The sequence below is a fragment of the Hypanus sabinus genome, chromosome 11 (assembly GCF_030144855.1).
Source record: "Hypanus sabinus isolate sHypSab1 chromosome 11, sHypSab1.hap1, whole genome shotgun sequence".
NCBI classification, from domain to species: Eukaryota; Metazoa; Chordata; class Chondrichthyes; order Myliobatiformes; family Dasyatidae; genus Hypanus; species Hypanus sabinus.
The window spans coordinates 25,772,285-25,797,576 of record NC_082716.1 but is presented as its reverse complement, the minus strand read 5'-3'; the positions used below and the strand labels follow the sequence as shown (position 1 = coordinate 25,797,576).

The window sequence follows — 25,292 nt, the reverse complement described above, 5'->3', positions numbered from 1 at the left end:
AAACACCTACAGTACAGAACAAAATTGTTTCATTTCTAAGAAACATTGTACAAGATGCAAATTTAGTCCAAATTTTCTTCATAAACTATGAAGTAGTGTTCTTCAAAAGCTGTACTTTCTAAACAATGGCTTAAATATGAAAGAATCAATACATTATCAGATAATGGATATAACCTTTAAAGGCACATTCTATCACTGATAAAGCTGTGATAAAATACAATTTCTTTTAACAACCTTAAATATATAGCTTTCAGAAAATTTTTATTTGCATAACATGTGGATTTTCAAATTATTGTACATTTGTTAGAGTACAAATAAAAGATAGTTTTTAACGATATGGTAAATAATCATACAGGTCTTAAAATAATGAGCAAAGCTAGGAAAATCTTGTTTTATAATAAAATAGCATAGGCAAACTTTCATGTATTACAATAGTGAAATCTCGAGACAAAAGAAAATGATTACTTCTGATTTTAACATGTTCATGATGTTAAGTACTATAAGAACAAACTTCCATGTGTGTCAGCATGAGGGCAAGACCATTATAACACCCAAACTCATGTCCATATTGGAAATAAGAATGCCTCTATTTTAATTGTTTGTAACATCAATCTTGCTGTGTCCCAACAAGAGTAAGACCGAGCTGTAACAAGACAGCTCCAAAACTAGGGAGCACTATCACAAGGTAAAAAATGTTCTTTAACATTCTTAGAAAATAGAGCTGAAGGTAACAGAGGCAGCAGGTAGGGGATTGTGGGGAATGTAAAATGGGTCAGGTTTAAAACATCTACCACTTAGTCCCTGCTTTGTGCTATCAGAGATCAAATTCATTCCATATATGACCCAGCAATAAAACATGAATAAAATAAAAAGCCTTAAGCTAGAATTTATTGACATATTAATGTACTGATGTGAAAACCAGCTATGGGTATCTAAAATCATCCACAGAATTCCCCAACTAGAAAAAAAGATGGAGGAAAATACATTGTGATTGCAATTTTACTAAGACATGATTGAATTAAGGCAGTTAAATTCAGAAAACATTTTCCATTTTGCAGCAATTGATCACGAAATCATCCATCGGTGTGGAGAGCTAATTTTGCAAAGGCATTAACTGAGCATGACCTGAGGTTTAAATATAATAATTTCATTGATCTGCTCAATCCTTGGGGCTGCAGAATGTTCAAGTCATCAAAACAATTAAATATCGCAAACTGAGTACAGCAATGTTCTTGCATTGGAAGGTTAAAAGGATCCAACTGGACCGCAGCATATATCTAAAATACGAACAGCACATTTGTTCAGAGAAAGTAATAAGTGCATGAAACAAAATCCAGCTTTGCTTCTATCCGCTGTTTTTATTATTCTCATCCATCTTGATTTCAGTCTGTTGCATGGAAAGAAAAGACTCCCATGTAGCTAAACACTGAAAGACAAAAAGAAGCCAACAGAGAATTGATAACCTCAAATATAGCTACTGCTAGTACAAAAAATCAAAAACAAGCTGGACATATTTTAGATCCTTCAAAATCTGTGAAGAGATCCAGTAAGTTAATATTCCAAATGATAATTATCAACATAACTGTACTTTTTCTCTTTTCAGACCTACTAAATCAAGTATAATCAGTTTTTGAAAAAGAAAATGGCTTCAAGATGAGGAAAATTATGGTCAAGATCAGTTGGTGAACTTCTGAAGAGAATCTGACCAGCTTTGCTCAAGTAAAGCAGCTCCATAACCAGAAAACAAATTACATCAGTGTAATTGGTCTCTGATAATATACATTCTCTTACCGTATTAAAGTTGACCCAAAATTACTAGTTACTGAAGGAAACAATTATTGTTTTCTTCTATAATTTTTTTTGGAGACTAGAGAATAGATATGTAGAATAGAAACACTGTGCAATTGCTATTTTATAGAGTCATGCATTCAAATTCATACAGCACAAAAATGGGCTCTTCAACCAATATGTCCAGTGACCATTTTGTCCAATACTAATCCCATTATACACGTATCCTTCAATGCCTTACCCATTCTAGAGCCTGTCTACATGTCTCTAATGTAGTGATTGTATCTCCACCTCCTCTAGCAGTGCTCTCCTGAGGTCAACCATTTCATGTGAAATAAACTTTCCCCACAGATTCCTTTCCAATATCTTTTCACTTTAAACATGTGCACTTCTTGTTCCTAATATCCCTCCCATGGGAAAAATATTCTAGCTGTCTACCCTACGGCTCTTAATCATGTAAACTTCTATCAATCTCTTTCATCCCATCCTTTCCCGTCTCTCTCCCCATATCCAAAGATCTCAAATGGAATGAAAGGGTTACCATATGACGAACATTTGGCAGCTCTTGGGCTGTATTCCCTGGAGTTCAAGAGAATGAAGGGGGATCTCATAGAAACATTCCAAATGGTAAAAGACCTGAACAGATTAGATACGGCAAAGCTATTACACATGGTAGCGGAGTCCAGGACAAGAGGGCACGACTTTAGGATTGAAGGACATCAATTTAGAACAGAGATGCGGAAAAACTACTTTAGTCAGAGCGTGGTAAATCTATGGAATTTGTTACCAAGAGCGGCTGTGGAGGCCAAGTCACTAAGTCCATTTAAGGCAGAGATAGATAAGTTCTTGATTAGCCAGGCCATTAAAGGCAGGGGAGAAAGCCAAGGAGTGGGGATGACTGGAAGAATTGGATCACCCATGATTGAATGGCAGAGCAGACTCGACTGGCCGAATGGCCAACTTCTGCTCCTATATCTTATGGTCTAAATCCACGCATCTGGTGAATTTCCTCTGCACTTTCTTCAGCACAACCATACCCTTTCTATTGTTTGGTAAGCAGAGATGCACACAATACTGAAAAACACTGATCAGGACACACTTGGAAAGTTGCAACCAAACATTTGAAGTTTTGTTTCAAGGACCTGACCTACAAAGGGAGGGATGCTACATGCCTTATTTAGCACTCTGACCAACTGAGTGAGTGAGTGCCATCCAATACTGGAAGTGAAAGGGACTCCACTTTCTCTATGTCAAATAGGTGTAAGGAAACAAGCAGTACAACATTCACACTGTGTGGTATACTGTGTGTTCGTAGCTGAATACTGACCGTGCATACAAGCCTTGAGATAAATATGCACATGATGAAAAAAAGTAATTGATAGCTGACATCTTGACTTGGACTCAGCAACTGTGTGAGAGCATTAAATGTTGTAGAAATTGCATCCAGATCTTCGATGTGGATGCCTGGTATTGTCATAGCTATCTCTTTCCACTGCTTTGTCAGCTTGTTTGGAGAACCTCCTCCAGATACTGGATGCGCTTCACTTCCAAATCTAGAGCCTCAGAGCAGTTAGGATAATTTAGCACTTCTCTGCTTTGCTCATTTTTTTGTCTTTCCCAGGTTAGATTTCACTCACAGGCTCTGCTCAGACTGAGGTAAATAATCTAAAATCATTTCAGACATCATCCATAATGAAGAGTAACAAATTAAAAGACAATATAGAAACATCCACTACTCCAAATTAAAAAGGGTGATATGTCAAATTTAAGCTTAGCTCAGTAAACCACAGCCCTCGTTTCAAATAGGCTAAACAAGAGAAAGATGAAATGGCTTTATAAGGGGATTTCTTTGTTTTGTTAAAAGGAGGAATGCTTCTTTGTTATGATAAGTGCTTTCTCTCGCAGATCGTTTGGCTTAAAATTACTGATAATGAGAATTGTATTCGTTTGTTAACCAATTGGGATTAATTTTATTCTTTCTTCTGGGTCTGTAAACTATTGTTGGCGGGCATTTTGGGGAGTCGGCGCGAGGGTGGGAGAGAGGACGCGATGTTGTAAGCTGGGCGACAGAACGGACCCTGAGCGGGGGGTCCGAGGTCAGGAGGCTTGGCGAGGAGATGGACGTGCTTGGTTGATCACTTCGGGTGGTCAATAGACAATAGGTGCAGAAGTAGACCATTCGGCCCCTCGAGTCTGCACCGAGGTCCTCAGCTACGAGTCGAGGAGTTTGGAGAGGATCGAATGGTGGCCAGAAGACTTCGTTAATTGAGCTCCAACGGTTGTGCACAAAATGGTTTGGACTTTGATAAGTTTTGGCACATTTTCTTTATTTTCTTTTCCTTCATATATACTGTATCGTTAATAATCACTTAGTTCTAGTAAGATCTATAAAGTGTAATCATTTAATCACATATGGTGTACTGTCTGTTATTTGGTGTGTTGGGGACATCACACAGCATCCACACTAACTGATTATGCAGTTTGGCAGGGCCTAAGGCTGCTCCCCTAGACGGAAGCGAGCTGAGCGAGCCTGAGGCGAGCCAGGGGACTACAGCTTCGAAATTCTGTAGGGAAAACTTTAAAAAAAACTTTCTGTAAGAAAACTTTGAAACCTAATGAAGCTCATACTGCCAAAGCAACTTCAAAAAAGGGAAAATATAGTCCACAATCAATGCATTATTTAATAACATCAGTCCACTAAACAAAGCTTGATAACACTTTGCTACAAAGAATTGAAAAATTAGAACTTAACAGTTTGAAGTTTATTGATAACCTGATATGGTGGCAGCTAATTTTGAAGAGTTAACTTTATTCAAGAAACTTAAATATTAAATATCAAATACAGCATTTCTGGGCACATCCTTAACATTCATCTGACCCCACATTAGCTTTGGGTAGAACAGTCATCTACTGCTGGTGAAAACAAAATGGAGGAGAGCAGTGACACAAAGCACTACCCCATAGGTTGAGTGAAAAAGGTATCATCTATCAATATAAATGGCAGATCCTGAATGAATACAAGACAGGCAACATCAAGTTTATTTTCTTAACAATCAAATTGACTAGATCTATTGTTATACCTTTGGGTTTACATTTATAAATCCAATGGCAATAAGCTTTGTACCTTATTGAGCAAAAATTCTGTAAGAACATATTGATGTGCACAGTAACAATTCAGAATTAAGAAATTGTGAAACCAGAACAAAAAAGAACTGAGAATCTTATTTTTGTTTTAAATCAGACTTCCACATCCCAGGTTTGAGTCACAGGAGAGGACAGTTTAATCTTGTTTATTAACGTAATAGTTAGAATAAGCTGTTTCCTCTATTTTAAACACAATAGTATCTTCATTAGATCACAGATATGCCTGCAAATTATTCTGTATTGGAATAATAATTTTTGAAGTATTTGTTCAATCCAGCATTATCTGTACAAATATACTTCATTTATAAGATTACACAGATAATATACGTTTAGCTGATCAACATATATGCATTAACAAAGGTATTTAATGATTATAGTATTTTTTAACCTTTCTTACCTCTTCAAAATAATGAATATTATTTTCAGCCATGTTGGAAAGAGCTGATTTCATATCACTTCGCATGTTCAAACTCCACCTCTTCCAATCAGCTTTCAAATTTTTATTGGCATATTCTACTTCATCCTCAAGACGGGCAATACCTGTCTGAAGCTACAACGAAAGTATTCACACTAAAATGCAATTGAGTTATTTTTATATAATACAAATTGAAAAAAGTTAAGAAATGTACACATTACTTGTGCAGAATTATATTTTTCATCCACTATCAATTAGCAATTTTAAAAAGATTGGAAGTTATAGCTATAAAAACATAATAAACAGCACTATAAGAATGTACTGATCTAGGCAAGATATACAATTTTCAGTAACATTATAACTATTATTCAAAATAATACCTATAACAGAAGAGCTCCAGTGAAGTAATCAAAATCTAAAATCCAATACTAATAACACAAGAGTTTCTTCAGAGCAAAACACACAAAATGCTGGAGGAACTCAGCAGGCCAGGAAGCACCTATGGAAAAAGTACAGTCGACGTTTTGGGCTGAAACCCTTTGACAGGACTGCAGCAAAAAAGCGCTGAGAAATATATTTGAAAGATGGGGGGAATGGAAGACTGAAATGCCAGGTGATAGGTGAAACTTGAAGGTGGAGGCATGAAGCTAAGAGCTAGGAAATTGAATGGTGGAAGAGACAGAAGGCCATGGAAGAAAGGGGAGGGGGAGGATCACTGGAGGGAAGTGATGAGTGGGCAAGGAGATAACATGAGAGGGGGAAAGGGGATGGGAAATGGTGAAGTGGGAGGAAAGGATGGAGGCATTACTGAAAGTTTGAGAAATCAACACTCATGCCATCAGGTTGGAGGCTACCCAAGCAGAAAATAAAGTGTTGTTCCTCCAACCTAAGTGTAGCCTTATCCCAACAGTGAAGGAGGCCATGGATGGACATATTGGAAAGGGAATGGGAATTAAAATTAGTGGCCACTGGGAGACCCTTTGTCCTGACTGCCAGAGCATAGATGCTCGGTGAAGTGGTTTCCCAATCTATGTCGGGACTCACCAATAAACAAGAGGCCACACTGGGAGCACTAAACATAGTATATGACTCCAACAGACTCATAGGTGAAGTGTCGCTTCACCTGGAAGGACTATTTGGGGCTCTGAATGGTAGTGAGGGAGGAGGTGCAGGGGCAGGTGAAGCACTTGTTCCGCTTGCAAGGACAAGTGCCGGGGGGAGATCAGTGGGGAGGGACGAATGGGACAAGTTAGTTGTGCAGCAAGCGGTCTCTGCGGAAAGCAGCAAGTGGGGGGTGGGGGGGGGGTGGGAAAGATGTGCTTGGTGGTGGGATCTAGTTGGATATGGCCATAAGACCATGAGATATAAGGAGCAGAAGTAGGCCATTTGGCCCACTGAATCTGCTCCATCATTCAATCATGGGCTGATCCAATTCTTCCACTCATCCCCACTCTCCTGCCTTCTCCCCATACCCTTTGATGCCCTGGTTTAAATGCGCCTAATGACTGGGCCTCCACAGCTGCTCGTAGCAACAAATTCCACAGTTTTACCACCCTCTGACTAAAGTAATTTCTCTGCATCTCTGTTCTAAATGGACTAAATCGATTCTTGAAAGAACATTGTTAATGCCTCCGCAATCTCTCCAGCTACTTCCTTCAGAACCTGAGGGTACATTCCATCAGGGCCAAGAGATTTATCCACCCTCACACCATTAAGCTGCCTGAGCACCTTCTCAGTCATAGTTTTCACTGCACAAACTACACTTACGACACTCTTGAATGTCCGGTACGCTGCAGATGTCTTCCACTGTGAAGACTGATGCAAAATACGCATTCAGTTCCTTTGCCATCTCTGCATCTCTCACTGCAATATCACCAGCATCATTTTCTATTGGTCCTATATCCACCCTCAACTCTCTTTTATCCTTAATATATTTAAAAAAGCTTTTAGTATCTTTTTTGATATTAATCACCAGCTTTCTTTCATTATTCATCTTTTCCTTCCTAATGACCTTCCTAGTTTCCTTCTGCAAGTTTTACAACCTTCCCAATCCTCTATCTTCCCACTAGCTTTGGCTTCCTTGTATGCCTTCTCTTTTGCTTTCCTTTAGCTCTGGTTTCACTTGGTAGTGTCCTCCTTTCATTCAAAAATTCCTTATTGGAATAAACTTCTCATGTTTTTCATAGAAATTCCAGTCATTGCTGCTCTGCTGTTCTTCCTGCTAGTGTCCCTTTGCAGTCAACTTTGGCCAGTTCCCCTCTCATGCCATTGTAATTTCCTTTACTCCACTGAAATACCGACACATTAGAATTTAGTTTCTCCTTCTCAATTTTCAAAGTGAACTCGATCATATTGTGATCACTGTTCCCTACCTCAAACTCTCTTAAACTCTCTCATCACATCCAGATCACTGCACAACATCCAATCCCCACATGGGATCAACTGGAAGCTGTACTAAAAAGCCATCCTTTAGACATTCTACAAATTCTCTCTTGACGTCCAGTATTGGTCTGGTTTTTCCAATCCACTTTCATGTTAAAATCCCCGATTATCATGACATTGCCCTTCTGACATGCCTTTTCTATCTCCTGCTGTATTTTGTAATCCTCACCCCAGCTCCTGTTTAGAGGCCTGTATACCTTCTCTTTAGGGTCCTTTTACCCTTGGCATTTCTTAACTCAACCCATAGAGACTACACCTTCCTATCCTATGTCACCCATTCCTAATGATTTAATATTATTTCTTATACACAGGGCCGCACCACCCCCTCTGCCTACTAAGCTATCTTTCCGATACACCGTATATTCTTGAAAGTTCAGCAGGAGGATGGGGTAAGAGCAGACATGCATAAAATGGAAGAGATGCGGTCGAGGGCAGCATTGATAGTGGAGGAAGGGAGGTCCCTTTCTTTGAAAGAGGAGGACATCTTCTTCATTCTAGAATGAAAAGCCTCATCCTGAGAGCAGATGCGGCAGAGATGGAGAAATTGAGAGAAGAGGATGGCATTTTCAGAAGCAGCAGGGTAGGACAAAGTACAGTCCAAGTAGCTGGAAGAGTCCGTTGGTTTATAATAGACATTGGTGGATAAGCAGCCCCTGGAGATAGAGACAGTGACACAGAGAAAGGGAAGGGAATTGTCAGAAATGGACCAGGTGAATTTGAGAGCAAGGTGGAAACTGGAGCCAAAGTTAATGAAATCAACAAATTCAGCATGGGTGCAGCAAACAGCACCAATGCAGTCGTCGATGTAGCATAGGAAAAGTGTGGGACAGTCACCAGTGTAGGCTTGCAACATAGACTGTTCCTTGTAGCCAACAAACAGGCAGGCATAGCTGGGACCTATGTGAGTGCCCATGGCTACCCTTTTGTTTGAAGGAAGTGGGAGGACCCAAAGGAGAAATTATTTAGAGTGAGGACAAGTTCCACTAGACAGAGAAGAGCGGTGGTGGAGAGGAACTGGCTGGTCTGGTGTCCAGAAAGAAGCTGAGAGCTTTGAGGCCTTCCTGGTGGGGGATGCTTCTTCAGATGTTGGAAATCTTGAGCACCATAGACAAAATGCTGGAGGAACTCAGCAAGTCAGGCAGCATTTCTAAAGTAGAATAAACAGTTAATGTTTCAGGCCAAGACCCTCTATCAGGACTGGAATGGAAAGAGGCAGAAGCTAGAATAAAGTGGCGGAGTAAAAGCTACAGGGTGATAGATGAAATCGGGGGGGGGGGGGGGAAGGATCATGAAATAAGAAACTTTGAGGAGATGTTCTGGCCTCATGACCACTGCTATCATCAAAGCAGTTTAAAATTATTGCATCACCAAGTATCAAGACAAAGTAGCTTTTTATCATTTTATCAATACTTTTCTACTTGTGAACTAATTTGTTCATCAAAATTTTTGGATGTTTTATTGGGAATATTTAAAGTGTCACAAGTATTAGCTTTGAAGCAGAATCCTTTACTTAGAACAAAAAATAAGTATCGTCTAAGATTTTATCTGAGTTCTTTAGCAAGATTTGTGGCAAAACATCGATGAACTGAAGTAAATTCATGAATTCTACCTTCTCTGTTCACATTTTATTTCTCTCAGGTTGTGCTGAATGAAGTTCAATCTTGGTTAAATGTGGGTAGATAGAGCAATACGGAATGTACACATTTGCTGTGCTATTGTGCCACCCAACCTGCAGGTTTCCCCATTTCCACACTGCAAGCTCTATCCTCAAATCTGTCAAAAATTTACCTTTTTCATTTCACCCATACTGACAGGTGCATGATCTTATTTTCTAAATGTCCTGCTTCCACTGTATTTGCCTAGGCAAACCTGGAGGAGAGGAAAACACTCACACCTATTTTAGGCACTCTTCCAACAGTGCACCACTTGGGTAACTTCACCCAGAAACACTGAAAACACAAGTTGTGTTCAGTGAACAGAGCAGTGGAAGATTAAAGTACTGTTCAAGGCTCAACTTTGTAAGCTGGAGAAACCAAATCACCTTAACCTCAACAGAGTAATCATCAAGTCTTTCTAGTATACTTTTTAGGTTCAGACATGTTCAGAAAACTGAAAATCTTAACAATTCAGAATGAAAACTGAAAATGTAATTGAGAAAACATGGTATGTCACCACACAGAATCGAAAACAGTTGCAGAGGATGGCAAACTCAGCCAGCTCCATCGTTGGCACTAGCCTCCCTAGCAACAAGAACACCTTAAACAGATGATGCCTCCAATAAAGTGGTATCCATCATTAAGGACCCAGGATATGCCCTCTTCTCAGCGCTACCATCAGGGAGCAGGTACAGGAGTCACTTTTGGAACAGCTTCTTCCCCTCCACAATCAGGTTTCTGAACGGACAATGAACCAACTATGAACACTATCTTATCACTTTTGCTCTCTTTTTGCATTACTTAATGCTTTTTAAATATATATTTTATTGTAATTTAAAGTATATATTGCACTGTACTGCTGCCGCAAAATGACAAATTTCATGACACATGTTAGTGATATTAAACCTGATTCTGATTCTAGCTCAAATTCTATAACTACCTAGTATGAAAGGTAAAACTGCATTTTTATCTTTCTTCTGGCTGATTTTCTATTGGTAGGTGTGTCACTTTGTCCAAAGATATTTTATTCTGAATTCCAAGTAGACAGTATGAGTAAATAAAAGCTTCTAATTGCAAATGAGTACTGAAACCATTTTAGTTCTCACTGCTGGATGGGAATTACTGCAGCACACAATGAGATAGAGAAATTAGGAACCATTGCTGTTTTTGCACTACTTGTTACTGATATGATGGGGTGATTGTATTGGACAGCCCAGTTCAGGCATCTTGTTCAGTTTCTCTGACAACATTAAGAGCTTAATGCAATTTTGAAATATCAGTGGACTGATCCTGCACAGCATTTGCCAACTAGTAATTAATATGAAGCATGACCAGCATTTCCAAAATGGAACTGCTGAGGTCAGTTTCAAAAAAAGGCTTGCAGATGATTTTCATGGAGTTAAATACAGCATTTAATATTGAGTTTGCTCATTATAAATGCTTCCCATATTATAATAGTGACTGCAGTTCAAAAATCACTAGCAGTAAAATATTTTGTGCTGAAGTCAAAGCTACCGGTCTCTTTATATTTCAAAAAGGGTTTCGGGCAAGTTTCCATTAAATAAATCACTGGTTCAATTTGCTTATCTTTCATTCATTGAAGAGAAATGGATATACGAATATTTATCAAGGTTTTAAAAATCTGTTAATTCACCAAGAGTCAACCACAGTTAACAACACAATACATTCTAAAGCTTCAAACTATATAAAAGTAAACAATATGTACAAAAAAGAAATGGAACATTAACAAGTAACTCATCTGCATTGGTGAATTCAATCATTTAATCCCATAGGGATAACGAATTCACGCCATATGCATTGCAGTTAAAAAACAAGAAACAAAATCCGAGAGCAATATGCTATGTTGTCTCTGAGCCCTTAATTAAATCAATGAATGGCAGAAAGATTCACCTCTACAACTTGCATGTTGAGCAGGAAACCCAACTTTTAACTAAAAGAGGAAGAAACATTATCTGGAGATGTGGCCCTTTTCAAAAGACATGCATACTGTAATAAATTTATATCCTTATTTTTCCTTCTGTAATCCAGTATTTGACATTTTGCTTAGAGTGCCATCTATTGATTGTCTGTAGTAGTTTAGGGAGATGCTGATAAAACTGTCAATCAGAAAACAAATTATTGCTATTTAAGAGAACAGCACAGGAAAGGATCCTCAGTCCAATATGTCTTTGCTGACCGCAATATCAATTTAAACTGCATGTGCCTGTACTTGGTCTAGATCACTCCTTAATACTAAGGAGAGTCTAAATACTCCATAAACATTTCTATTTTAACTGCCCCCACCAGTTTCCCTGACAATACATTCTGCTGGGACCTTTGTGAAAACCCCAAACAATTTTTGTCATTTGCAAGCATCAGCCAGCTTACAATTTTGTCCAAATCTTTTAAATGTATTACAAAGGCCCCAGCAGACCACCAGTGGACAAGCACCAGTTAGAATTAAATCTCTCCAACTACTACCCTCTCTCTTATGTCTAAACAAATTTTACAATTTACTGTATCTCCATGGATCCCATGTGCCTTAATCTTCTGGTTTTGCTTACCACTCGGAACCAGGTTGAATGCTTTATGAAAGACCACGTATATCCACTGTCCAAGTCTCAATTAATCTTCTGCATCTTCTCCTCAAACAAAAACTCAATTATGTTAGCAAGTATTGATCTTCCCCTGCACAAAGCCATTCTGACTGTTTTTCCACTAAAAGACAAAGTTTTTCCAGGAAATCCTACTAAGGAGACGGAGGCGTAGTTAAGATGGCACTAAATGGTGACTCCTTTGCTTGCATCTTCGGAAACAGCTCTATTTCCATCTTTAATATCTTTATTTTCCTCTTTCACAGTTTTTTTTGAAGACCCTGACCTGGAGTTACTTGCTGATTTTGGTTCTTTGCAGGAATAGGACCCATTCTCTGGGTTTCAGGACCGGCTGATGTTCAGCATGCCAACGGGTCAGCCTGCCAGGCGACGTCGTGCTTGGAAGCCTAAGATCTTGGGGCTCTGGAGACAGGTAGACTGAGGGTCGTTGTCATGGCAGGAGACTCGTGTGTTGTCAGGGAGTCCGGAAAATCTTTCATTGTGGGCCCGAAGACCTGAGATCTTTGCGATCTTTGGGCACAGAGCTCATAAAAAGGTGATAAAACGGATTTTTTAACATCATAAGCCAGCGGGTTGTTGTTAAGTCTCCTGCTCGCTGTGAAAATGTCGGACACCACCCTCTCCCTTATTAGGGAGAGACAGAACCTGTGGGTTGCTGAATACCAGATGAATTGCGATAGTCTTTGGGGTAACTGCAAGGTCTGTGTCTTTGCTATCAATTAGGTCACACTTGTGCTCGGTAGCAAGTGTGCTTTTTGTTTTCCTTGTGGGCGGGGGGAGGGGTTTGTTGCTCGCCGCCGCTTACGCTGGGGAACTTTGGGGTTCTGACATTTAACTGTCATTCATTCTTTGAGGCACTTCTCTGCTTTTGTAGATGTTTTGCGAAGGAACAGCATTTCAGGACGTATGTTGTATACATTTCTCTGACATTAAATTGAACCTTTGAATCTTTGAAGGATCTTCTCCATTAGTTTCCCACTCACAGAAGCAAGGCGTGCAGCTATAATTTTCCCCACTGTTCTTAATCAGAGAAGTCCTTGCATATGAGACCTCGATTATTGCTACAGTGGAGGCAAAAGTCAAGGTTGCAGTGATCTCTTCTTACCTCTCTCAATAGACTGGGATGGATCCCATCAGGACCCAACCCTTTTACCACACCAATATATTATCCCAATCACACATGTTCTAATGTTAGTAATTACCTTTCACAAACCACAAGTACACATCAACTAGTCCACTCCGACTGGTTCAATACCACCTCAAGATTTCAACAAAATTGTCAAACAGTTTTCCTTTCCTAAATCTATTCTAACTTTATCCAATCATATATTCTAGGTAACCTGTTACTGCTTCTTTAATAAAAATCAGGAGGGTAAAATGAGGTCATGGCATAGCTTTGGCAGATAAGTAAAGATAATCCTAAAAGCTTCAATAAATAAATACAGAGCAAAACAATAACCAGGCAGAGAATAGGTCCTCTTAATGATCAATATGATCGTCTATGTGCAGAGCTACAGGAGAGGGGTGAAGTCCTAAGTGATCATTTCTTAGGTATTTATCATGGAAGCAATTCAGGAAAACGATAGCAATGCCTTGTTCACAGTGCAAAAGAGCTGATGGCAGTCTTAAAGTACATAAGATTGGAGAAATCCTTTGGGCCTAACTGTGTCCTAGAGCACCTCAGGAAGCCAGAAAAGAAATTGCTGGGGCCCTGGTAGATATCGTTGTTAGCTGTAGGTACTGGAAGAATGCAGGGCAGTTAATGTTGTGTCTTTATTTCAGAAGGGCTTCAAAGACAAGCCAGGATCTAGAAGCTGGTGAGTATAACTTCAGTGGTGGAAAAGATCCTAGAGATTGGGATACAGGATCAACTTGCACTTAAGGTAAGGACTGATTAGAGAAAATTAGCACAGCTTTGTGTATGGAAATAGTATCTGACAAAATTTGATTTTTTAAAATAAATTACCAAGATAATTGATGAGGGCAGTGCTTTGGATGTAGTCAACAGGGACTTTAGCAAGGCTTTTGACAAGCCCTGAATGGCAGGTGGGTCCAAGTGATTAGCTTGCATGGTATCTAGGATGAGTGAGTCAATTGGATACAAAACAGGCTTGGTGGTGAGAGCCAAAAGTGGAGATGTTTTTCAGATTGGAGACCATGAAATCAATGCTGGGTCCCCTGTTGTTCATCATCTTAACAATTCAGCACAGTTAATAAGAATGCAGATTTGCCAAAACTGGTGATATGGTGGATAGTGAATATTACAATATTACAATATCTATGCAATATTACAAGAGGACTTAGATCAGTGGGAAGGTGGATCAAGGAACAGCAGAAGGTATTTAATTTAGCGGGGATGAAAATGTTGCATTTTGGGAAGTTAAATCAAGGCAGAACTTACGTGGTAAATGGCACGACCCTAGAGTGTGTTGCAGAACTGAGATGCTGAGAGACACAAGTACATGGCTCCATGAAAGTGATGACACAGTGAGGCAGGGTAATGAAGGTAATGTTTGGCACACTTCATCATTCAGGATAATGAATGCAGGAGTTGGGATGTATCCACAGCTGTACAAGACAGTGCACTTGAGTATACGTACAGATTTGGTCACTAGGTTATAGGAGGGACGTCATTAAGATGGAAACCTTACAGAAAAGATTCACAAGGATGTAGGGTGGGAGTTTTTTTTTAAACTCTGGAGTGTAGCAGATTGAGGTATGACCTTGTTGGTTTATAAAATCATAAAAACAAAGGCAGAGATTGAAAAGGAGAAAAAGACTTAAGAGGCAACTTTTTACAGGCAGAGTGGCTGGCTGTAGATTTGTAACTATAACCAAGGAAAATTCTTCATAGTGAATAAAATGCTGATACTTCAGAGAAAAATGAATGCAGGTTAGCTGAGATATATCTTGTCATACCTCTTCAATTTCATGGTCAATTTTCTGCTGCTTCTGTTGCTTCATTTCCTCCATGCTTTTACCCAGAAGGGCACCAAACTTAAAGCTTAGGTCAGAGTCATCCAGCTGATTAAAATGAATTTAAATAAACTTAAATCAAGAGATCATATCAAGGGACAGAATACAATAGTTTACTGACACATAACTATATCATGTATCAAGATTATCAAGCAAATGGTATGTGCATATTTCTCAATTGAATTAAAAATTACATTTATTCAGTTGGTCTACCTGAAATCACATTGTATTCATGCAAATAATACAAGCTAACTTCCCAATCCAAAAGAAACAGAAAATTTGATACTCACCATATCTTTTTCAGCTTTTTTAATAGTCAAAGCATCAATTTGAGAATCATAATCTGCCTGAATTAAATCCCTCCTCTTCAGTACTGACTAAGAAAAACACGAGCATAAATCTATTTAGAATATTGTAAATGCCACAAACACTTAACTAGGTTCACAATCTGATGTGCATAATACAACTTAGAACTGTTGTAACTTAAAAACTTAAACAAAGCCATATATTATTAACATTTGTATCCAGTCCAGATTTATACAAAAAATTGTTCTTTTTTTAATCATATACAGCCATGTTATAAACTCTCTGTAGTATTAAATTCAGTTACCACACCAAAATACTCTTATTTTTAAGTACAGGCAGTCCCCGAGTTACGTAGGAGTTCTGTTCCTGAGTCTGTATTTAAGTCGGATTTGTACGTACGTCGGAACAAGTACATCCAGTATTATTTAGCATCAGTCAAACATTTGTCAGTATATAGTATATATTTTACCTTTCTATGCATATAAAACACTTAAGAAACTTATAAATTCCAATAATTAAACCACTGTGTTGCTTAGTAATAACTGTAGCTTTCATTGGGGCAGGGCATTTCAAATGCTCCATTATTCTCACTTTATCCGTTATCCTTTAAAATTGTTCTGATCGTTGACCGACTGTAGCCTAACGCTTTTCTAATGACCGATGGCCTTTCACCTCTTCCCAAATGCTTTATTATTTCCACTTTATTTTCAATCACGAATGCTTCCCGTCAATGGAACAGAAACACTGTGGGCATCGGGTCCCGACCTCCACTGGGTCCTAACGACCACCGCACTGAGACAGGCTGAATGGGACAAGCGGGGGCTGTGCTGGGTTTGTGTATTTGATCATCCACAATATTCCGCGTGGGAATTTAAACTGGAGGTGGTAGTGCTTTTTTTTACGAGGTCGAGTTGCGAGCTCGATATCAACCCGGCACGTATGGTACGGGAGTCACTGGATCAACATCAACCCGGCACGGAAACCTCAGTTCTCCAGCTTGGCGCTGATCTCACTCTCACTGCGCCACCAGCCGACCGGAACGGGGGGGGGGGGGGGGGGCGGGGGCGGGGTCAGAGTGAATCTTACTAAAAAAAATTTAAGCCAAATACGAAGTTAAACACTCAACACAGTGTCAACGGCAACTACTTAAAATGGCGGACGGCATTCTCCTTCCTCGGTTCGTAAGTACGAGTTGTCCGTGCGTTCATAACTTGGGGACTACCTGTATATTATATTGCATATTATAGTGTTGAATGTGACAACAAGGGTAATATTTGTAACAAAAGTTTGCACATAAACTTTCTCTCATGTTACCATAATTACAAACTTTTCCTCCAGATAACAACAAACTGAGGCAACTTATTTTATATAATTTGTACAGATATAAAATTAGTTTGTTACATTTGTACAGATGAGAAACAGTCCATTTTTGCAATAACTCAATTTGCCATTTGTTCTAATGTTAAACATGCTCTAGCTTCAACTTTTGACTGAAATAAAACTTAGTGAACTTAATTTCAACCACTTCTTTCCCCACCAATTTCTTCTATTTTAAAAACTCACCTTCAGAGTTTCATCACATAAAATATATTCATGCACAGCAGGAAGAAAATTCTCTGAGATGCCCACAGTAAAACCTTCAGCAGCCTTGCAACAGCTGTCAATGGAACTGGCTATTCCAGTTAGAGGCTCAGCTAGCTCCTTTTCATATCCGGACCACAGAGTATAAACTGGACTATATTCTTTCATCGCAGCTGAATATTCTTTACATCCAATAAAATTAGAAAGCAATTGTTAATTCAATCTTTATATTTCATCCGACATGATTATCATAGAGAAATAAATATGCAAAATCAAAATTACATTAGATAGAAGATTGAGGAACAAATACAACTAATAATTCAATGATACCATTTGCAGTTAAAATAGTTAACAGGTAAATGTGTCACTTTGGCATTTGATTTAGAAACTTGTCATCTTTCCATTCACCTTTGATTTAAAAAAAAGACATACCATTTCATAGGCTAACGCAGAAATCCATGTTACTATCCCTAATCAGTACCTGTCCATCACACTTATAATTCAAATACCAACTCTAACCGGTCACTTGGAATAGCTTTCAATAACTTACCCACTACTGATGTCAGGCTCATTGGCTTATTCTTAAAGCCTTTCTTAAACAACAGAATAACATTAGCTGTCCTCCAATTCTCCAGCACCTCATCTATAGCTCAGGATGTTTTAAATATCTCTGCTAGGGTTCCTGAAACTTCTGCACTAGGGTCTGAGGGAACACCTTGCAAGAGCCTGGAGATTTATCACAACAGCATACACCTCCTCCTCTGTCATCTGTAGAGTACACGAACTTGCTGTAGAAGCCCTTTCACCTTGTCTGCCAGAGTAATCCTGTGCCTTCTTTTATCCCTCCAGATTTCTTTCATAAGGGTTCTCTTACATTTCTTATACTTAAGTATGTCATTTGTTCCACCTGCCTATACTTGCTATGCACCTCCTTTTTTTCCCAACCAGGGCTTCGATATCTCTCGAAAACCAAGGTTGCCTAAGTCTGTTATCCTTGCCTTTTATTCTGAGAGGAACATGCAAACTCTGTAATCTCAAAATTTCACCTCTGAAAGCCTCCCACTTACCAAGTAAACTTTTCCCAGAAAACAACCTATCCCAATCCACACTTGCAGATCCTTTCTGATACCATCAAAATTGGCCTTTCTCCAACTTAGAAACTCAACCCAAGTACCAGACCCATCCTTTTACCTTGAAACTAATGGCATCTTGATCACCAGATGCAAAGTGTTCCCCTACACAACCTACTGTCACCTGCCCTGCCTGATAGGAGGTCTCTCTAGTTGGGACTTCTCGGTGTTGATTAAAGAAACCTCCTTGACAAACTGACAAACCCTTGCCCACTTGACCCTTTTAAAGTATGGTAGTCTCAGTCAATACGTTCAAAGTTAAAATCACCTCTGACAGAAGCTTAAGTTTCTTGCAATGGCCTGTGATGTCTCTACAAATTTGCTCCTCTAAATCATGCAGACTTTTGGGTGGTCTATAATATAATTTCATTAATGTGGCCATACCTTTCTTATTCCTCAGTTCCCCCCAAAAAGCCTCACTAGATAAGTTCTTCTGTCTGAGCACTGCCGTGACATTTTCCCTGACTAGCAATGCCACCGCTCCCTCTCTAATCCCTGTCACTGTCCTGCTGAAAATAATGGACCACCTCCACCATCCTCCCCCCCCACCGCCTAGAACACTGAGCTACCAGACCTGCCATTACTGCAACCAAGTCTCACTAATGGCTACAATGTCATAATTCCATGTGCCGATCCATGCCGTAAGCTCATCCAACTTTCCTACAATACTCTTTGCATTGAAATGTACACAACTCAGAACATTAGTCTCATCATGCTAAATCTTTTGGTTCCTGACCTTGTAAGTAGGCTTGACAAAATCTTTCTCCACAACTACTCCACTATCTGGTTCCCAACCCCCTGCTACTCTAGTTTAAATCTCTCCATTTAGTCCCCCTCCAGTTCAGATGCAAACTGTCCCTTCTCTACAGGAGCACCTTCCCTATAATGATCCAAAAATCTGAAGCCCTCTCTCCTACAGCAAATGCTTAGCCATGTGTTAAACTTTATGATTTTCCTGTTTCTGGCCTCACTAGCATGTGGCAGAGGTAGCAATCCTGAGATCGCAATCCTGGAGGTCCTGTCTTTTAACTTACCACCTAACTACCTCTAAATTCCTTAGTGACATGAGGGGTACCAGGGGATTGGAGAAAGCCACTGTTATTCAACTGTTTAAAAAAGGTTCTAAACAGAAACCACAAAGTCATAGGCTAGTGAGTCTGATTTCAGTCGTGGGAAAGTTATTGGAAGGTATTCTTACAGACCTGAAATATAAGTACTTGGGTAGACAGGAACAGTTGTCTACATGGACTTTAGTAAGGCATTTGACAAGGTCCCACATGGAAGGCTGGTCAAGTAAGTTCAGTCACTCTGCATTCAGGATGATGTATTAAATTGAATTAGATACAGGCTTTGTGGGTGTAGTCAGAGAGTGCTAGTGGAAGGTTACCTTTCTGACTGGAGGCCTGTGACTAGTGGTGTGCCACAGGAATTGGTTCTGTGTCCTTTGTTGTTTGTCACCTATATCAATGATCTGGATGATAACATGATTAACTGGATCAGCAAATTTGCAGATGATACCAAAATTGAGGATGTAGTGGACAGCGACGAAGGCAACTATGGCTTGCAGGGGGATCTCCACCAGCAGGAAAAATGGCCGAACTTAACGCCCACATGTGAGAGGTTTTGCACTTCGGTAGGATCAGCCTACCTAGGTCTTGCACAGTGATCAGTAGGGCACTGAGGAGAACAAAGGGATCTAGGAACACAAGCACAGAATTCGTTGAAAGTGATGTTACATGTAGATCAGTTCGTAAAGGAAGCTTTTGGCGCATTGGCCTTCAAAAGTCAATGCACTTAGTACAGGAGATGGGATGTTATGCTGAAGTTATATGTGATGTTGGTGAGGCCTAATTTGGAAGATTGTGTGCTGTTTTGGTCACCTGCCCACAGGAAAGATGTAAACGAGGTTGAAAGAGTACAAAGAAAATTTTCAATGATGTTGCTGGGTTTGGAGGACCTGAGTATGACGAAAGATTGAACAGGGTACGACTGTATAGTTCAAAATATAGAAGATTTGAGAGGGGAGTTGATAAGGTATACAAAATTATGAAGAGTACAGATAGGGTAAATGCAAGCAGGCTTTTTCCACTGAGGATCAGTGGGACTACCAGAGGTCATGGCTTACAGGTGAAAGGTGAGAAGTTCAAGGGAAACATGAGGGGAAACTTCTTTACTCAGAGGGTCAAGAGAGTGTGGAATGAGCTGCCAGCACAAGTGGTGCATACGAGCTGAATTTTAACATATGATTGGATAGTTACATGGATAGTACAGGTATGGAGGGTTATGGTCTTGGCGCAAGTCAAAGGGTGCAGGCAGATTAAATGGTTTCAGCATTGACTAGATGTGCCAGAGGGCCTGTTTCTGTGCTGTACCTCACTATGCACAACCTTGTCACCAATTCCACGCATCACTGGACTACGAACTTTCCCTCGCATTTAAAAATGCTGTGGACTTGATGTGAGACGTCCCTGACCCTGGCTCCGGATAGGCAAAAAACCATCTGGGAATTTTAAAAATGCAAACACAAGAAAATCCCCAGATGTTGGACATTCAAGCAAGAAACACAAAATGCTGGTGGAACGCAGCAGGCCAGGCAGCATCTATAGAAAGGAGTACAGTCAACATTTCGGGTTGAGACCCTTCATCAGGATTAACGGAAAAAAGAGATAATAAGAGATTTGAAAGTGGGAGGGGGAGGGAGAGACCCGAAATGATAGAAGACAGGAGGGGGAGGGATGAAGCTAACAGCTGGGAAGTTGATTGGCAAAAGGGATACAATGCTGGAGAAGGGGAAGTATCATAGGACGGAAGGCCTTGGAAGAAAGAAAAGGGGAGGAGAGCACCAGAGGAATATGGAGAATAGGCAAGGAGATATTGAGAGAGGAAAGGAGAAAAAAATTAAAAATCAGGGATGGGGTAAGAAGGGGAGGAGGGGCATTAACAGAAGTTAGAGAAATTATTGTTCGTGCCCTCAAGTTGGAGGCTACCCAGATGGAATTTAAAGTGTTGCTCCTCCAGCCTGGGTGAGGATTCATCTCCACAGTAGAGGAGGCCACAGATTGACATATCAGAATGGGAATGGGACGTGGGAATCTTGTTCTCATTCACAGCCCTTCTTTCTGATAACTTTACCAATGAATCCCCTATCACTGCAATTCGCTTCCTCTCCCCCGTTCTCTTCTGAGCCACAGAGCCTGGTTCAGTGCCAGAGACTTGCTCATTGCTGCTTCCTCCCGTAAGTTGTCCATCCCAACAGCATCCAAAGCAGTATACTTATTATTGAGGGGAATAGCCATAGGGGTACTCTGTACTGGCTGCCTATTCCCTTTCCCTCTCCTGACAGTCACCAGGGCACCTGCCTCCTACAACTTTGGGGTACCTACCTTCCATTTATCATCTTGACATTCACCAGAATGAGCCATAGCTCATCATGCTGCAGCTCCAGTTTCTTAATATGGTCTCCAAGGAGCTGCAACTTGGTGCAGAGATTGGATGCCTCCCAAAGTTCCCACATCTCACACAAAGAACACAGCACTAACTCTGCACCTATTCTCAATGCACTAGCTATATAACACCAGAAAAAAAACTTACTAGAAACTGCATCTGAGTTTGCCCATGCCTAAGACAAACCACTACCCCACTCTGTTTACACCTCCTTTCTTTTTATTGGCTCAATGACTCACTCCCAACAAGACCTGCAGGTTTCAAATGACTTCCACCCTGCACGATCTCACTCTTACTCGTTACTTCAAACAATGGAGAAGATGTTTCCTATAATGGGCAAGTCTTGGGACCAGAGGGCACAGCCTCAGAAGAGAGGGACATCCATTTAGAAAAGAGATGAAGAGGAATTTCTTTTGACAGAGGATAGAAATTCAATGGAAGTTATTGCCATAGAGAGTTGTGGAGGCAAGTATTAATTATATAAAGTGAAAGTTGGTAGGTTCTTGATTAGTCAGAGCATCAAAGGTTACAGGGAGAAGGCAGGAGAATGGAATTGAGAGGAATAATAAATTAGCCATGATAGAATGGTATAGCAGACTCGATGGGCCAAATGGTCTAATTATGCTGTTGCATCTTAAGGTTTTATAGCAATGAGCCAAATGCAATGACTTCAGAGAAACACTACACTCAGAAAACAGAAGAGACTAAATTTAAATTAAGTTAATATTTCAATAAGAGGGCAATAAATGATAAGGTACATATACAAAATGCTTGTGTATCTCAGCAAGTCAGGTAGCGTCATGGAGAGCTGACATTTTTGGTTGAGACCCTTTACCAGTTCTGGAAAGGAAAGGGCACCTGGATCTCATACTTCCTGAACAACAAACTGCAATCAGTAAGGATGGGCAGCAACACCTCCAGTGATTATTTTCAGCATTGGTGCCCCACAACGCTGTGTTCTCAGCTCCCTATACATTCATGACTTTGTGGCCAAATTCTGCTCTAACTCCATCTACAGTTTGCAGATGGTACCACCACAGTGGACTGTATTTCAAATAATGAGTCAAAAGTATAGGTAAAAGATAGAGAGCAAGTGACATGGTGTCATAGAAACTACTTTTCCTTCAAAGTCAGCAAAACAAGAGATGGTCATTGACTTCAGGAAAGTGGCATTAGACATGCTCCTGTCTATATCAACATTACTGAGTCTGACAGCTTCAGGTTCCTAGGAGTGATTACCAATTAATGCCCTGGACGATGTAGTCACCATAGCCAAGGATGTTAATCAGCATCACGACCTCCTCCGGAGACTAAAGGAATTTAAAACATCCCCTTCTGACATTCACCAATTTGTATTCAATCCACCATGGAGGGCATTTTGTTTGGATGCATCACAGTTTGGTTTGGCAAATGCTCTGTCTGTGACCACAATGAATTGTGAGGAGTTATGGGCACAACTCAACACAAGCAGAGAAACTAGCATATCCTCCATGAACTCTGTCTACCCTTCTCGTTGCCTTAGAAAAGCAACCAGCAATCAAACAATTCAACAACCCTGGAAATTCCCTCTCCACCCCCCCTCCCCCCCCATTAGGCAGAAGATACAAAGGCCTGAAAACCCAGCACCCGGTTCAAGGACAGCTTCTTATAACAAGATCCTGCTTTTATGAGACTACTGAACGATTTCCTAGTATGATAAAAATGGACTGTTGACCTCAATCTTTGTTGTGACCTTATACCTTACTGTAAATCTGCACTGCCTTTCTCTGTCACTGTCACACTTTATTCTGCTGTTTTCATTAGAACTACCTCAATGCATTGCTGTAATTAATTAATCTGTATAAATGATATTTTCACTGTACCTTGGCACATGTGACAATAATAAATCAATTTACACCCAAGACGTGTGGATTGATAATTGTCCATTGAAACTGCACCTGATACATAGCATTTGGCTCCAAGGGTAGTCAAACTGAAGGGAGGTAGTGGGGACGAGCTCACACTGCTAAACAAATGCTCTTCATGGCATGCATCTCAAACAAACTCTGACAACCAAGTCCAACTCCTGGCGTTCACGTGTGGCAGAGTTCTTATGCCTGGCGGAGCTCTTCTCACTGACCGGAGAAGGGCAAAGGCAGGCTACTGGCACCTTAAAACTAGTTGCTCCGGGCAGATGGGGCTTGTTAACCACGTATAGTAGCTCATCTAAGAGAGGGAAAACTCTGATTTCAAACCTCTGCTGCCTTTCACGGGAAAGGCTTTGGGAGTAAACCCCAAGGGAAAAATCCAGAGTCGGAGTCCCGAAGGCGGCTGACTGCTGTACCCAGCACCGGCACGGCAACTCCTGCGATGCTGCTGGCACCAAACTCTATCGACTTCCTTCGTTCCTTTGGACCTGTCACCAGCATGGAGAGCGGGGTCCCACTGCATGGGTAACAGATGGATCTCCATATCAACTCTGTCCTGGCTTGCACACCGGAGATGCCACTCCCAGTGACTACCAGAGGCACAGTACCCATGATCGACCACGACCGACGGAGGCCACACAATGTAATTTAAGGGGAGTTAATGGGAATGGAGAAGAACAAAATTGGTATTAGTGTCAATGGGTGCTTGATGGCTTATTTGGGCTGATCATGCAAAAAATGTAACGTGCATGGAAAAGTACATAGTCAACCTGATCCATACAGGTAATTATGCCATACTAATAAGGAGGAAGTAATAAAGTTCTGTGATATAATTAATTTTCTTCATTTAATTTCCAGGAAATGGCAATGAACTTACCTTTCAATTCCTTTACAATTCTTTGGTTGATTCTATCCAATCTTCCTATTTTCTGATGGAAAACGTCAGCATACTCATACATTGCAGTGAATTCATCAGGTCTATTCTTAATACTCTTAACTGAGCTAGCAACAGCCCGAAATGTTTCTTCCATTTTACTGATGAATGCTGAACTAATCTTCTTTTGAGAGGCCAGGTCCTGCATTAAAAAAAATAAAAACAATTGAATAAACCAACAGGAAATAATTATATACTCACCATGTAAAGAATAAATAAAGCAACAGAAAAATTAAGGGCACCTGAACCATGTGGGATATTAAACTATAAGGCAAATCATTTTACCATTTTTGACCATGCAGAAGAACTTTAGTCTTAGAGCAATGTGTCAATGTGTCTACCTCAGATGACAACTCTGGCATTTGAAAGGATCATAGGAAAGCCAGAAACGAATTTCACTTAATAAATCTCAGTTACTAAAATAGGTCCAAAAGTGAAAATCTAGGCAATGTTGTGGTTATTTAAAGTATTATAAAATACCAAAGCATTAGATGATGACAGTGAAGACTAGTGCAGTTGTACATGAAGGGAACCTGAAGTTATATATGTGGATCATTGTGGGGGGGGTGTTGGGGGAATAGTTCAGATTTCTAAAGAGTTTCTGTACCCACAGTTGTGCATGTGGAAGACAGGCACACTGACTGTACAGTGAACTCTGACTTCCAAATACCTGCTGTAAATGAAAACAGAAACAATTCCCGAGTATGGCAGAATCACTTTGGATGAAAGTGGCATAGTGCATTCCTAAAGAGCACTGCAGCAGTTTTCTGAACTATTTGAGTATTCATGGGGATCAGAAAAATTTCCAAGTTTTAGATTCATATTCTAAGTTGTGTTGCTGGTGTTACGTACCCCTTAATCAGGTCACTTACCAGCAAAGATAGAGAGGTCCATTGAGGTCTGATGGTACTATTTTTAACAGTATTTATTGATAAAAATACACAAAAATAATATC

At 40.1% G+C, this 25,292-nt stretch overlaps 1 protein-coding gene across 3 annotated transcripts in view; it reads right to left on the bottom strand.

Moving 5' to 3' along the window:
- Positions 1 to 244: 244 nt before the first annotated feature.
- The window catches only part of snx7 (sorting nexin 7), a 63,591-nt gene continuing 38,543 nt past the window's right edge, over positions 245 to 25,292 (bottom strand). For all 3 annotated transcript variants that reach the window (XM_059983964.1, XM_059983963.1, XM_059983965.1), the window contains 6 exons: positions 24,281 to 24,479; positions 16,905 to 17,104; positions 15,326 to 15,412; positions 14,979 to 15,083; positions 5,330 to 5,482; positions 245 to 1,426 (listed from right to left, as the gene is read on the bottom strand). In XM_059983964.1, coding sequence (XP_059839947.1) covers positions 1,346 to 1,426; positions 5,330 to 5,482; positions 14,979 to 15,083; positions 15,326 to 15,412; positions 16,905 to 17,104; positions 24,281 to 24,479 — 825 coding nt within the window. In that variant the 3' untranslated portion in view covers positions 245 to 1,345. The remainder of the gene's footprint in view (positions 1,427 to 5,329; positions 5,483 to 14,978; positions 15,084 to 15,325; positions 15,413 to 16,904; positions 17,105 to 24,280; positions 24,480 to 25,292) is intronic.